The sequence below is a fragment of the Dipodomys merriami genome, unplaced genomic scaffold, assembly GCF_024711535.1.
Source record: "Dipodomys merriami isolate MVZ:Mamm:240054 unplaced genomic scaffold, mDipMer1.0.p SCAF_379, whole genome shotgun sequence".
Classification (NCBI taxonomy): domain Eukaryota; kingdom Metazoa; phylum Chordata; class Mammalia; order Rodentia; family Heteromyidae; genus Dipodomys; species Dipodomys merriami.
In genome coordinates, this window is record NW_027205370.1 from 583,088 (window position 1) to 598,345 (window position 15,258).

At 46.2% G+C, this 15,258-nt stretch overlaps 1 protein-coding gene across 1 annotated transcript in view; it reads right to left on the reverse strand.

Moving 5' to 3' along the window:
* Positions 1-4,589: 4,589 nt before the first annotated feature.
* LOC138804894 (sorbitol dehydrogenase) overlaps positions 4,590-15,258 on the reverse strand; it is a 31,998-nt gene continuing 21,329 nt past the window's right edge. The window contains exons 5-9 of the mRNA XM_069989409.1: positions 12,866-12,984; positions 12,506-12,571; positions 11,010-11,185; positions 6,925-7,046; positions 4,590-5,667 (exon numbers count right to left, since the gene is read on the reverse strand). Of these exons, the coding sequence (XP_069845510.1) occupies positions 5,502-5,667; positions 6,925-7,046; positions 11,010-11,185; positions 12,506-12,571; positions 12,866-12,984 (649 nt within the window). The 3' untranslated portion in view covers positions 4,590-5,501. The remainder of the gene's footprint in view (positions 5,668-6,924; positions 7,047-11,009; positions 11,186-12,505; positions 12,572-12,865; positions 12,985-15,258) is intronic.

A 15,258-nucleotide genomic window follows, 5' to 3' on the forward strand; every position in this document is an offset into this window, starting at 1 on the left:
TGTTAGCTAAGGGTCAATACCCAGGCCCTGAGTTCAAGCCCCCAGAACAGGCACAAAACAAGCAACATCATCATCAACAACATCAGAAAACAACTCAGGGAGAAGGTCTGCCAGGCCCTGATTTCAAGTACTGGCACCGTAAACAAAAAGGATGAGGAAACTCAAGCCTTTGAAGAAGTCACTTGAGTTGTTCAAGGTTTTGAGTCAATCGAGTAATTGAATTCTTCATTCTTTCTATTCATAGAATAGAACCCAAGACATCCACTGGCTTCTTTCCTGACCTTCTCTTCCAAGTTAGTACATGGGCGTCTTTTCCCCATGTTGCCCTATGGCCCATGAGAAGATGTAAGTCAATGGCAGCCAACCTCTGCTTGGGGAAAAACAAAGCTTTCTGACATCCTGGTTTAGTTAGGTGTCTAAGTGTGGAAGTTAGGGTGTGGTAAGGTTAGGGATAGCTGAGTGGGCGGGGGTCTGGCTGGAGCTTGTCTGTTCCTGTGTTTCTTTGAAAGCCTATGCCAGTGCTGAGTCACATTCTTCTCACTACCTTGGATTAGTGGTTCTTTGTTGCTCAGCTTTTTCCTCATCCACCTTCCTCTTTCACTTTCTGTCTGGTAACTTGTTGACTTCCCAATTACTGATAACAGTTCTTCCAAGAAATTCTTCCAAATTAGTCCCTGATAAGTACTGTTTGTTGGTAGCCCCATTCCATTCCATCCCATTCCACCACGTAGTGGGTGACAAGGGAAATGATTCACTTTGGGGATTCTGAGAGCAAATCTTGAAAAATCTACATTGTTAAGATAGGTAACCATGGCATTAAATGTATATTATATGTAGTAAGAAAATAAAGTAGCAAAGCGACAATTGTATTTGAACCTAAGTCCCTCAAGGGTCTTATAAATTGCCAAGCTTCTTGGGACCTGAGGATCCAAGATTTGCATTAATACCTCATCCAACTCATTTTAAGCCATCCAGATTTATACCAACTTAAGACAGTCCAGAGCTGCAAAGGAACCTTCTACAACCACTGGGGTTTTATCCTCAGCAGCCTGAGTACTCCCTTAAATCCAAGTTCTTCCACATGTACATGGCCTGGATGGGGTATCTCCAGAGTTTATTGGTCTCAGTATCAATACTCTTAATTGCTTTTTTCTTTTTGTTTGGTCAGTCGTAGGGCCTGAACTCTGGGTCTGGGCATTGTCCTTCAACTCTTCAGCTAGCTCTAGCGCACTACCACTTGAGACATAGTACCACTTCCGGCTTTTTCTGCTTATGTGGTGCTGAGGAATTGAACCCAGGGCCTCATGCATGCAAGGCAAAGCACTCTACCACTGAGCCACTTTCCCAGCCTCAATACTTTAATTTCTTGTCTGCCAGGTCTACTCAAGGCTTGAGGTGTGGCTCAGTGGTAGAGTACTTGCCTAACATGCACAAAGGCCCTAGGTTCCATCCCTAGCAAAGAAGGAAGGAAAGGGAAGGAGGGGGAAGGAAGGTACAGAAAGATATGTAGTCTCCAACCCAGTTATTTTCATTCTAAAATGTTACAAGCACATGTCTGAGTTCTGTCACTCGAGAGGCAATGACAGGAGGCTTGCAAATCCAAGTCCACCCAGGGCAAAGTTAGAAAACAACAAAATAAACAAGTAAATAAAAGGGCTGGTGTAGTGGCCCAAATGATAGAAAACTTGTCTAGCAAGTGTGAGGCCCTCCATTCAATCCCCAGTAACACAATGTATAGGTGTGTATGTATGTATGTGTGCATGTGAATTTGTGTGTGTTTATATCTGTATGTTAGAATGATGACATTTAAGCCAAAGTAGGGGGACCTAAGATAATTAGGGAAAATTGATTAGTGTATGATATAAAGACATCATTGTTAATCTGGTGGATATAATGATGAGAATCATTTAATAAGTGTTTTTTTTTAAGTTATGAGTGAAAATGGAAAAAAGTAAATGCTGTCATTATACTTATGAATATACGTACATGTTTTACATGTAAAGAGATTGTCAAGGGAAAAGCTGGATGACAGTACTCCGGCATCTTTCTTCCTGTGATTCATGTGATTCATGCCTGGCACCTCAATAGCTTAACGTCTTTAGCAAATGGATTATACTGACTTTCTCTTTTTTATTTTTCTGCCTTTATTTTCTTACAATGCACCAACTTGCGTGAAAAGGGATTATGGTATCTCCTGGTGATGAGGGCACAGTAAACAGCTGATTTGAAGTGCCTTGGGATTGTAACCAGGAAGGAGTTGTGAAGAGGCCTATGGGAAAGGCTGTAGGCACTGGAAGGACTAAGCAGCTAGCAGCCTGTCGGGCCAGCTTGGGCTGTCTTGAGGGATCTGTTCCTCCATCATGCCTCAGAGAGGACAGGCCCAGTACAAACCCACCTACCTGAAGGCCCACCTTTTTCCTACCCTCTGCCCCTACCAGGCTTATATTATGGAGCACAAGAAGGCCAGTTAGTTGCTACAATAGTGAAGTCAGTGATGAGTCTGACCTGCCAGAGCCTACATCTGGGCTGTGTAGACCCTTAAGACAACACACCTAGGAGCCTGAAGCCAAGAGGCAGGACCAGGTGATATCCAGGATGCGGGTGTTTTCACAGGCAGCCCTCCCCACACCCTTCACTCTAGCCACAGAGACAAGACTAGAAGTGGAACTTGAGAATGCCCCTGTCAGTCAGTCCTAAGACCTCCTCACTCCCCAGGCCCTCTGGGTGATAGAGACATATAAGGTATCAGTGCCTGAATAGACCTTAAGATAGTCTAGCACAACCCTGCAGTTAGCATAGGAGGAAACAGACTGATGGAAGTGCCCAAGATTAGACAGAACCCAGGAATACTTGAATTAAATCTTTTAAAACTTGCTACCTCTCAGAGGCTGCGCTCTTGAGGACACAGTCCTCAACCAGCTCCTCCTTGATGCATTGAATAATCTCTTGGAGGTAACATCATCCTCATACCTGTACCCACTTTTAGGTGCCCAGGGAAGGAACAGAGTATCTGACTTAGCCAGGGCTTTCAGAGCATAGGTAAGCCAGGGTTGGATGCTACTGTGTCAGAAGCCATCTGCTGATGTCTGGAAAGTGCTTCCCATGAGCCATGAGCTCCTTGGCCAAGCCACTGCACTATTGCTGCACCTTCTCCATCCTATTTGAATGGTTTGCAGTATGTAGTAAGGAAGATGGAGATGCTGTAGACCTGTCACCCAGAGTACATATCAGTCACCATCTGTAACTTGTAACGACACCTCACCCAGCTTCAGTCCCCAGCCTGATGTTCAGAACTGGGCAGGCGTTGCCTGTTGTTTGGCCTCTGTACTGGACCTACTGATACCATGAGCCTGCGTCAGTTCTGGAGAAGGGCAAATACTCCACTCATCCTGGCATCTCCCTGATCCTGAGCCTGACCTCTGGCTTCAATAAGGCTCCCTTTATGTAAAACAGGGAGCCGAGAGAAAAGAGGAAAGATGGCTCAGATTCAGGGAGTGTGTCCAGAAATGATGTCACACCAGCATTTGCCATGACCACAGGGTGGGAGCTGTTGCTGGAGTCAGTGTACTCCTTCCTTCTTGGGATGCAGGCGGGGGCGGGGCGGGGTGGGGGGGTGGATGAGGTCATCCTCCCCTTTTCACCTTCAAGGTTGCATGTAGGGTCCTTCCCTGCTCTCCACCCTTACACCCCCACTCGATTCAGTGCTGGGAGTGCCAGCTGGGTGGGGTCCTCAGTGTTGACAGAAAGTGAACCAGTGCCTGGTGACAGAGCACACAGAGGCTGCCAGGCCTCCCAAGGTTGGGGAACTCGCGGGGAATTCATATTCTTGTTCCGGGACTGATTCACTGAGTCAGTCAACACTGATTGAGCACCTTGTGGAGTTGGTAGGGAATGCCTGGGCTGGCTTCGAAGTGGGATCCTTAGATCTCAGCCTCCCGAGTAGCTAGGATTAGAGGTGTGAGCCACCAGTACCCGGCTGTTAGGTGTGTTTTTGAGACAGGGTCTTGCCATGAAGTCCAGGATGTCCTCAAACTTGTCGTTCTCCTGCCTAAGCCTTTCAAGTGCTGGAGTTAAAGGTGTGACCACTATTCCTAGCTCTAAACTACTTTTGATCTGCCCATTCACTCTTCATAGTCACACACTGGCATCTGGGACTAGAAAATGGAAGTTATCAGGATCTTGGCTTTGAAGACCAGGCCTCTTAACTGCTAAAGGAACCTTGGCTGTGGAAGGGGATTAAAGAGAAGGCAGGTGCCAAGTGTGGTCCTAACTAAATAGAACTAAGAGAAGGAAGGACCAGGTGGGCTGGGCTACATGGCTACTGAGAGTGTGCAGAGACAGATGTCTCCTGACCCTATGGTGAGAGAAAAGCAGTGTATGGCCTTGATCAAATTACTTTGTTACCTGCAAACTATCATAATGAGTTTGGCTTGCTGTGTGGATTGAATGATTTGTGTAGATTTCCAGCAGTTAATGAAAATCCTATTTAGTGCACAATGTATACTCGGTAAAGTCCTGGGATTCTTCCTTCTGTGAAGCAGATAACCTAAGTCCACTCCTCCACAAACGGACACAAACAACAGCTGTAGTCAGATACCAAAAGCAGAGAATTTATTGCCCACAGCAGTTTGATGAATTTTAGGCTCTGGCCATGCCGTTTCCCCATATAAACCAGAGTTCTTTTCAAACTCGTGCCCTCTGCCCACATCTGAAGTAAGGAATTAAAGGCTGTAGCCAAGTTTGGTCACAGCTACTATATCCTCATTCTTGATTATTAATCTCAAAAATCACCAAGGGTGTGATTGGCCTTTTAAAATGTTATACAGGAAAAAAGTAACAACCCAAGATTAAAATAGGGTACGTTTAGAGATACCCTTCCAAAAGACAGGAAGATATCAAGAGCCTCAACTGCAATGATCAGAGGGACCATTTTTCTTCCACTTACAATGACCAGAATTGAATAGAATTGTCTAATAACTGAGGGAGCCTAGGAGGGGTTAGGGTGGGGATATAAAATCCTCAGGTAGTTGACCAAGCTCTTTTGGGCTAGTCAGGAAGCATTGAAGGTCTCCAAGTTGACTAGCAGTAGAGGCCATGCTTCAGGTAGAGTGGGGAGTGGGAGAAAGATGGTTAGACACTTTGCAAGGCATTCAGCCTCAGGGCTGCCCATTCCCTGGCAGTCATGATGGTACCAGAAACACAAGGGCAGAATTTCTGTCCCCACCCAAAGAAGAGAAGAAGGGCAGCTCCTAACCCTCGGCTGCCAGACACTGCTCTATGTGCAGGGCTTGACTTAGCACAAGCAGGTCATTCTGGTTACAAGGTCTCCAAAGTCTACCTATTTGCATTTTCAAGGCACACCAACTCCTCTGTAAGGCTCTGTGTTTAATGAATTACATTAATTATTCTTGTCATTCAGAAAAAAAAGTTTGTCACGAGGCCCACCCTGCTCAGCTAGTTAGCCCTGAGATGCTGAAAGGGTAGGAAGAGGGTACCGCCCATCAGGGATTCTGGTCATTAGGGTCACACTTGATCATGACTTTCAGCCCCACTCCCTGTTTGGATGTTTCAAAGGCCTCCATGGCTTTCTCCAGAGGAAATCTATGTGTGACTAAGGGCTTCACGTTTATAGTCTTGGATGCAAGCATTGAAATTGCCATTGGCCACCTGGAAGAGATCACAAGCATTATACTGAAACTTCAGGAAGAGACAGGTCCCCGGAAAGTACCGAGCACCAAAACACCTTGGCCACATTGATTTCTAGCACTGTGCTTCTCTAAGGCAAATTTTATAGACTGTTGCTTGAGGAAAGCACCTAATAGCTCGCAGGTGTAGGAACCATTTCTAATTGCCCCGTGGCCCATACCCCATCCCTTCATTTTACAAGGTTCATCATGAAGCATAGGATTGCATTGGCATGAAGATGATACAGTGTATCCTACAGAAGCCTCTGTGAAAAGGCAGTTAGGATAATCCAGTTACATCCACTAGCAGCTCAGCTTGGCAAAGTTTACTAGAAAACAGATGCTCTATTGAGGAACTGGATTTACAGAGCCTTAAGCTGGGAAAGATGTCCCAGATAGAGGGCTCTAGAAGATAACAAAGTAGTGTATAGGATGTGGGTGGGATAAATAAGACTCTGTTCTCCAAAATGGAACCTGGGATTCACAAGTGTGAGCTAAAGGACTTGATTTCTTGGACTTGTCCTCCTTCTCCTTTATTATTATTATTATTATTAGTTGTCGGTTGTGAGGCTTGAACTCTGGGCCTGAATGCTGTCCCTCGGCTCTTCAGTTCAAGGTGAGCACGCTCTACCACTTGAGTCACAGTTCCCTTTCTGGCTTTTTTCTGATTATGTGGTGCTAAGGAATGGAACCCAGGGCCTCATGCATGCAAGGCAAGCACTCTACTACTGAGCCACCTTCCCAGCACTCTTCTTTAAATTTTAAATTGAATTTATTTAGCTAGCCCTCGGGCTTGACCTCAGGGCCTTGGTGATGTTCCTGAGGTTTTTGGTCAAGGCTAGTACTTTAGTTGAGCCACAGTTCCACTACTGGCTTTTTGGCGCTTATTTGAAGGTAAGTGTCTCACAGACTTTTCTGCCTAGGCTGACTTTGAACTGTGATCCTCAGATCTCACTTCTAAGTAGCTAAGATTACAGGTGTGAGCCACAATGGAGGGGACCTGGGTAACAGCAGCAAACAGCCAGTAGTGTATGCCTCAAATTTCCCCTCCCTGTCTCTCCATCAGGGAAAGAAGTACATGTTCTCTCTTTGGAGCACTATCATATCACATGGCTGTCAGTGTGGCCAGGGAGTGCCCCTCATGAATAAACAGGCAGAGACTCATAGTCTCAGAGGCTGTGTGGGCCTGCCCTGGACTGACTGGCGGCTGGCCACCCCGGCTCACCCACAGCATACTCACGTGTTGCAGTATCGAAATACACCCTTGATATCCACCTCCCGGGCGGCTGCATGCACTAGGGGTACAGACACCATCTCAGCACCCATTCCCACAAGCACCAGGGTTCCACCAGAGATAGTGGCCTGCAGAAGAATCATAAAAGCAAGAAGACCCAGATGAAAAGAAAACACAGACTTTCACTGAGACCTGCAGTGTCACACAGATGTCTTCTGCCTGCATCTGGTGTGCGTGCAAAAAGTTCGAGAGGGTTTGATTCTCATTCTATTCCTGAAATCTTCAACATGCCTATCAAACTTGTCAGAGCAACATAGTAAATATCAGCTTTGTAGGTCCTGAAACAACATATTTGACCAATGGAGAAGAACCAGGTACATCTTTCAGAGTCTTAAAAATTCAGTACCACAATTAAATTAAAAAAAAAAATTCAGTACCAGAGGGCTGGAGGTATGGCTCAAAAGATGAGTACCTGGCTAGCAAGCCTGAGGCCTTGAATTTAAAACACCAGTACTGCAAAAATAAATAAGTAAATAACCTCAATACTAGATATTGGCATTAGCCACTTCCATATCCTGGCAGGACTTCAACAGGCCCCTCAGTAGCCGCCACCTGAGCTCACCAGCAGGGAAAAAACTGCACCTAAACAGCTGGGCTCCTGGAATTCTGTGGTTGTAAAAATGACTTCCTGGCTAGGCACTGTGGCTCATGTCTGTAATCCTAGCTACTCAGAAGGCTGAGATCTGAGGATTGCAGTTCCAAACCAGCCTAGGCAGGAAAGTCCCTCAATTAACCACCAGAAATCCAGAAGTGGCTCAGTGGCTCAAAGTGGTAGAGGGCTAGCCTTGAATGCAAAATTGCCTTGGCCCTGCCTTCAAGCCCCACGACCAACAACCAAAAGAGTAGAGCTGGCTGGAAAGATGGCTCAGTGGTAGAGTGCTTGCCTAGCATGCATGAAGCCCTGGGTTTGATTCCTCAGTACCAAGGAAGGAGAAAAAAAAAAAGCTGAAAGTGCTGCTGAGGTTCGAGTGGTAGAGTGCTAGTCTTATTTATTTATTTTTTTTTTTAGGGTCTGGTCGTGGGGCCTGAACTCTGGGACTGGGCTCTGTCCCTCAGCTCTTTAGTTCAAGGCTAGCGCTCTACCACTTGAGCCATAGCACCACTTATGGCTTTTTCTGTGTATTTGGTGCTGAGGAATCAAACCCAGGGCCTCATGCATGCAAGGCAAGTATTCTACCACTGAGCCACCTTCCCAGCCCTACAGTGCCAGTCTTGAGCCAAAGACAGTGCCCAGGCCCTGAGTTCAAGCACTAGGACTAGGGGAAAAAAGGGTAGAACTATAAAAAAGATAAGTGACTCAGACCCATTCTCAATGACGTATGGAGAGGATTTTGCAGTGCTGGGAGCCAGAGGCAGAGCCTGGGTCTAGAGCCAAGTAGGGGTGACTCCTGCAACCGCTGTTGAGCTGCGGGACCCTGGGCTTGCCTCTAGGCTAGTCTCTGGTGTGTAACAGTCATAGTAGTTGGACTTGGAGTTTGGCTGTTTTATATTTTATTGCTGTCCTTTTGGGTAAATGGGAGAGAAGGGTCAAAGTTGTGAGTTGAGCTAAAGAAAACTTTTTTTTTTGTACTGGTACTAGGGGTTTAACAAGGCTTTTTTGCTCAAGGCTGACACTCTGCCACTTGAATCACAGCTCTATTTCAGGTTTATTGATGGCTAATTGAAGATAAGAGTCTCAAAGACTTCCATGCCTAGTCTGGCTTTGAACCACAATCCTCAGATCTCAGCTCTGAGTAGCAATGATGACAGGCATGAACCTGTCTTTCTATCAACCTAGTGCATAGAAAACTCGTGACTCACACAGTCAGCCATGCCAAACTGCCAGGAGTTTTAACAGCTTTTGACCACATGCCCAGCATTGCTCAAGACTATCTGACCACTATGAGTGTGACTAGTACACCAAGGAGGTGATCAATCCTCTATGCCAAGGAGCATCTCACAAACAACATCCATTGAGCATGGGGCAGAAACAAGATGCTCAGATATGTGTGTATGTGCTGCTGAAGGCTCCACTTGCTACTCAGGAGAGATGCCATTTCAAGCTGCTGAAGCCGCTGCCTCTCATTCATCTCCCTGCCCATCTCAGGTTGGTCCAGTGGCCTGGCACTGGACTTCTACCATCAACAACTGGAAGAAACATCTGTTCCCAAAGGCACTCATGTCAGAGCAGATGAGCAAAGAAAGATGTGCCCTAAGTCCCTCAGCTGTCCCAGTGTGCCTCTGTACTGGGCAACCACTGACCTGCCATCCGCTTCAGACAGTAGATAAACCGTCCCTGCTGCTATTGCCCTCAAGATGCCTAATACTGAGTACTTGCATTCAGCAAGTACCTAAGGTGTAGTAGACCTATCACGCATGGACCCATCATCCCTTCTGAGTTTTTGATTTCGTCTTGCCCCTTCCCACACGGCAACTGGTCTATGACAGTAGAGCAAAGGGCTGGCTGACTCCAGATGAAACTCAGGACAGGGCTAAGTGACACCTGCTGGTCCCTGGGGCTACTCCCTGTGTTCCCAAAGCCACCAGGAATCCTGATAGGAGGAGGACTAGGCAGCTGTACCAGGCTCGAGGATGTGCCACCACCAGAGGGGTTAGCCTGATCAATGCTTTTCACACTGCAGTGTCCTATGTGTGGAAGCCCGTGCTCCTGTGAGGAAGCAGTCTGGGAGGCAGGGACAGTTCCTGGCCAGCTGCCTTCCTTAGCTCAGCTCTTTCCCTGTGATCACAGTTGCTGCCTTTTGTTTCTGGAGCCACGAGAGAGCATTGTGAAAAGCTCAGGCATTGACTATAGCTGATGACTATAAGACTTTATAGAGCTTGAAGCTAGGTCAGCAATGTAACTCTCAATGTGGTGCCTGAGGGGCTGGGAAGGTGGCTCAGTGGTAGAGTGCTTGCCTTGCATGCATTAGGCCCTGGGTTCGATTCCTCAGCACCACATAAGCAGAAAAAGCTGGAAGTGGTACTGTGGCTCAAGTAGTAGAGCACTAGCCTTGAGCTGAAGAGCTCAGGGACAGTGCCTAGGCCTAGAGTTCAGGTCCCATGACTGACCAAAAAACAAAACAAAACAGTGTGGTACCTGACTTGTGCAGATTAGACATCATGCTATAGAAAGCAATGAACACAGGTCCCTCACAGTATACAGTAGTTCTGGGAACCTAGAAGTTATCCTTTTCCCTCTTTTCCTTGTACTTTGATCTGTTGATGCAACTCTCCACCCCAACTCCTTGTCCATTTCCCATAAATTGCTGATGGGTGGGACCCCTGATTTACAGTAAATCAGGCATTGGCAGCTTATCTGTTTCTAGTTCTAGGTGACAGCACAATAGGAGACAACTTTGACCCCAAGAAATCACTTCATCTTTGTGATTAACTGAATTGACTTTCGCCCAATAGCAATGGCTCAAACATTACAATTTTCCTCAGTAAAATAATCCAGGAATTTCCCACTGGACTAAGGTATGACTTCTGTTCCTCCTGCTAATAGTAAAGCAAATGCTACCATGTCCACATTAGAGATTAAAAAAACAACAACAGAATTTTGAGCTGGGTGCCAGTGGCTCACAACTCTAATCCTAGCTATTCAGGAGGCTGAGATCTGATGATTGCAGTTTGAAGCCAGCCCTGGCAGAAAAGTTGTGAGACTCTTTATCTCCAATAAACTACTCAGAAAAGGCCAGAAGTGTTGCTGTGGCTCTAGTGGTAGAATGCTAGTCTTGAACACAAAGAGGCTCAGGGACAGTGCTCAGGCCCTGAGTTCAAGCCTAGGACTGAGGGGGAAAAAAAAAAACCACCAAATTTTGGGAGCAGGATGTATGGCTAATTGTAGACTGACTGTCTGGCAGGCATGAGGCCTTGAGTTCAAACCTCAATACTGTCCAAGAAAAAGAAGACAAACTATGGAGAGTACTGCTTGGGGGAGGGGGAGGTGTCACACAGCAAATTAGTGGAGAAGCTTGAAAACGAGTCTCCTTACTTCTGCTCTCTTTATTGCCTGAAGCCGCCCCCCAGCTCAGCGCCTGCAGTCCACTCACATAGATCCCCGTCTGGATGGAGGACTCTGCCCCTGTGCACTCGATGGTGACTTCCGGCTTGGACCCCAGAAGTTTTTCCACTTTACTGGCAATTTCCTTAGGACTCTCCTTGTTGATCTGGAGAATGAAATCAGCTCCTACTTCCTTGGCTTTACTCAACCGAGAGGCATTCATATCTAAAGGTAAGCCAGAATTCCTTTTAAACTGAGAAAGGGGATGACTGATAAGGGAAAAACACGTGTATGATCTGATGGCAACAAAGCTGTACTGGAGGTGATGCTGAGCCCGAAGCACTCTGCACCCTCACCCACTGCCACACAGCTTCACAAAGTCCTCTCCTCACAACTCACTCACACACACACCTTTACATCTGCACAAGGCCCTGTGAACACCACAGCTCTTCACAACTAGTACTTCCACACATATTTGATCCTGTAGTACATACGTACACAGCACATACACCCTTACATTTTTACGAATTTATGATGCATGCCACCACTACCATACCACACACACAAACCTTGTTTGCCTCCTAATAGTCAAACAGTCCAAGGGCTGTGTGTCCACACATGAAGGACCACATCCTATTCTCCCCAGCTGCTACCTCTCTCTTCACAACCTCAGTCCTGAGTTACTCATCCCCGGGTAGACTTTTCAACCCTAGAATCCAGGAGAAGAGGTAGAACTCCTTAAGGAACCTAGTGCCCTGACAAGTACCTGTGGTTTGTTCCTTACAGGGTAAGCAAGCGTTGGAGGTTTGCCTCTAGTGTTAGAATGGTAGAACCCCTAAAGACCCAATACAGGGGAATTGGATTCATTAGGGTTACTGCCCATGAAAGGGTTAATGCTGACCTTGCAGAGAGTGAGAGTGATGAGTTTTTCTGGCTTCTTGTCTTAACTTGTGATTTTTCTTTTGTTGTTATTGTTGTTGTTCTTGGTCATGGGGCCTGAATTCTGGGCCCGGGCACTACCTCTCAGCTCTTCAGCTCAAGGTGAGCGCTCTACCACTTGAGCCACAGCGCCACTTCTGGTTGTCTGGTGGTTTATTGGAAATAAAAGTCTCACAGATTTTTCCTGCATGGGCTGCCTTTGAACCATGATCCTCAGATCTTAGCCTCCTGAGTGGCTAGGATTACAGGCGTGAGCCACTGGCGCCGGGCAAAAATTAAAGTAGTTGTACAAAGGGGTTGTTCAGTTAACAGATACATGATACCTTCTGCATGTGCTTCTGTCAGCTGCATAGGGCCTTCACTAAAGGATAAACCAATGGGGCTGCCTAGTCTCTCAGCCTCTGAAACAGTGAGCTAAATAAACCCCTTTCAAGGTACCCAGCCTTGGGTATCTTGTTATAGGAACAGAAAGTAGACTAATAATGAAAGCAATGGGTCTCACGCTCCTGCCCTGAATTCTACTTTATGCAGATCTTTCCATCTCAAGATTAAAGCAAGCAAGCAAGCAAGCAAACAAACAAAAACCCACAAACCCAACTTTCATACCAGTTACCAGGACTTGAGCTGCTCCCATCGCCTTGGCCACAATCAGATTAACCAGTCCAATTGGCCCTACATTAAAAAAAAAAAAAAAAAAGATGTTTGTAGATTATTCAGTATCAGCTCTTCCTATAGTCCAGTGTCACGGGCATTCATCTGAGGCCTCCAGGGCCCAGAGAAGGCAGCTAACTGAATCCCTTCTGTCGGCAGTGCTGGTACTATCATCTGACCGGCAAAGTGCTGATCACTGAGTAAGATTCTGGAAGGGATCTTAGCATTTGGAGGGGGAGTCACATGGAAGAGGGGTCTCCACATTCCCAATCAGTAAAACTGCAACCATATAACCAAGTGTCCCCCATTTCTTACCAGCTCCACACACCAGGATCTTGTTCCCCAGGGATACTCCACCTCGCCGGCAGGCATAGATCCCCACAGAGAGGGGCTCAATCAGGGCCCCTTCCTCAAAGGTGACATTGTCAGGGAGCCTAAGGAGTTACCCAACATGCAGTTAGATCCTCTGGCTTAACTACACTAACAACAGTATATTATTGTAATGTAATTATTACATAATTATAACATACTTATTACATAAGAGTAATAACACTGAGTATTATTTATTTATGGCAAGACAATGTGCTTAGCACTTTACACACATTCACTCACATCCAACTCAGAACACTTCTATAATAGATACCATTATTTCTACTTTTCTGATGAGGAAACTGAGGCTTTGTGGATAAAGGACTTGCCCCAAAGATTCAAAACTATTCAGGTTTTGAATTCGAAGCTAGATATGTCTGCCTCCAGAACACAGGCCACACTCCTCTCATGCAATGATTCTCTTTGGAGACTCACTTCAGAGTTCTCAGTGAACACATTTTCTTTGCTGTCAAGCACGGTGAGGTAACAGCAGGTGTCAATCTGTTGTTTGTCCCCCACTCTATGTTTCAGAGGAGCCACATCTGGTGACAGCAGCGGCCTGGCTGTCCAGGACTGGTTAAACTGGGAACAGAGCCTGTTCCTTAGCTCATTCAGTGCTGTGTCACTTTCACCACAGGGTTCTTGGTTTTCACTTCTGAGTTCACTGGCATCTCAACCCCATCCTCAATCCTGCTGATGATGACAGTAAACATTTGCAGTAGGCTTTAGAGGTTAGAGAACTTACTCACCCATTATCTAATTTAATCCTCAGTATAACAGTATTGGGCAGGCAAGACAGGTTTTATTTTTACCTTTATCTTACAGAACAGGAAACTGAAGCTCAATGACATTAAGAGTGGCCCAAGGTTGGAAGGCCAGTTCCAGGCCTTGAACCAAGGTGTCCTAGTTCTCTGTCTTCTGCTTGACCCCACATTAGCTGGTTTTTGGTTCTGTGGGTAGTATCTCATTTCTGCTAGTTCCTTGCTGTCCAGTATTTACTGAGTGCCCCACAAACCTACACGTGATGGAACACAAAAACCTTCAAATTCCCAAAAGAAATACACAGTAACTAGCCAAGTACATACGTATGCTCATCCCCAAGTCTTGTGGTCCTCCTGGAAACAGAGGTTTCCAATCCTCAACTAAATAAATTCCAAGCCTGTGGTTAGCAGCCTCACTTTTTCCTTGTCCCTCAACTTTTCTTACATCATCTCCCCCGCTGTAGACTCCACAGGCATCAATTCCATGGAAGGGGAAAGAACTGGAAATGAAATAATGAACTTGCCCTCATTCTTTAAAGTCCCCCCCCACACACACACATACCACATGCTCTAGACACAATAGCCTGCCACTTCACGTCTGGATTCCCACAGATCTCCAATGGTTCTAAGCCAGTTCCTTCTCTGTCCTTCCTTTGACCTCTTAGAATTACAACAGGCCTGGCACAAGTGGTAAACTGCCTGTCTAGCAGGTACAAGGAACTGAGTGAGTATAAACACCAGTACCCCTCCCCAAAGAACAGCAAGTACCCGTTCCCTTAAAAAAATCCAGTAACATAAGAAATGTACTCATTATCTTGCCCATGTGATTTTAACCCCTCTGTACAGTATTTTCACAATAAAAAAAAGTTTCAAAAAAAATCCAGTAAACCCCCCCCCCAAAGGAAAAGAACATCAAAGAGAAGTAGAATTGGAGATGGCAGGGTGATGAAGGCTGAGTATTCCCCTCAGATACATGAACAGGAGTTCTATAGCTGGTCCCTCTGTCACCGGTCAGGGGTTAGATTCCTGGGTCCTCTCTCTCCACCATTGTCCAGTGGGAGTTCAGAGAGAATGGAGAGAGAGTTCCAGGCTTCTGTCTATCCCTGACCATTCATGTTTTTATGAACACCAGAGAACAAAACAAGTTGTTTTTTATAATACGCCACAGGAAACAGACAAAGGAGGAAAGAATGACCAAGAAGCAAGGAGAAGGAAGCAGGAAGATAGAAGATAGGGGGGTAGGAAAATAAAGAGGTAGTAGTGATATAGGAATGCATCCTCACAAACAGGTATCAGAAGAGAACTAAGGTCTAGGACTACACTAGTTGGAGGGGCAGGAAGTATCCTCAGAGAGGAAGGTCAAGGGTTACATAGCCCCCAGAGATCCTTGGGTGCTCTGCTCTCCCACAGCACTGCCAACCAGTATATACCCCTACACCAATCCCTACACATAAGCTACAGCTATCTCAATTCCCAGTGCCAGGCCTCCCTCTCAGATCTAATTCTGTACCTCCATTGCTGGATGACAAGACCATGGCTGACTCAGGTTGGCACGATTTATCAAGCACCAGGTCTCTG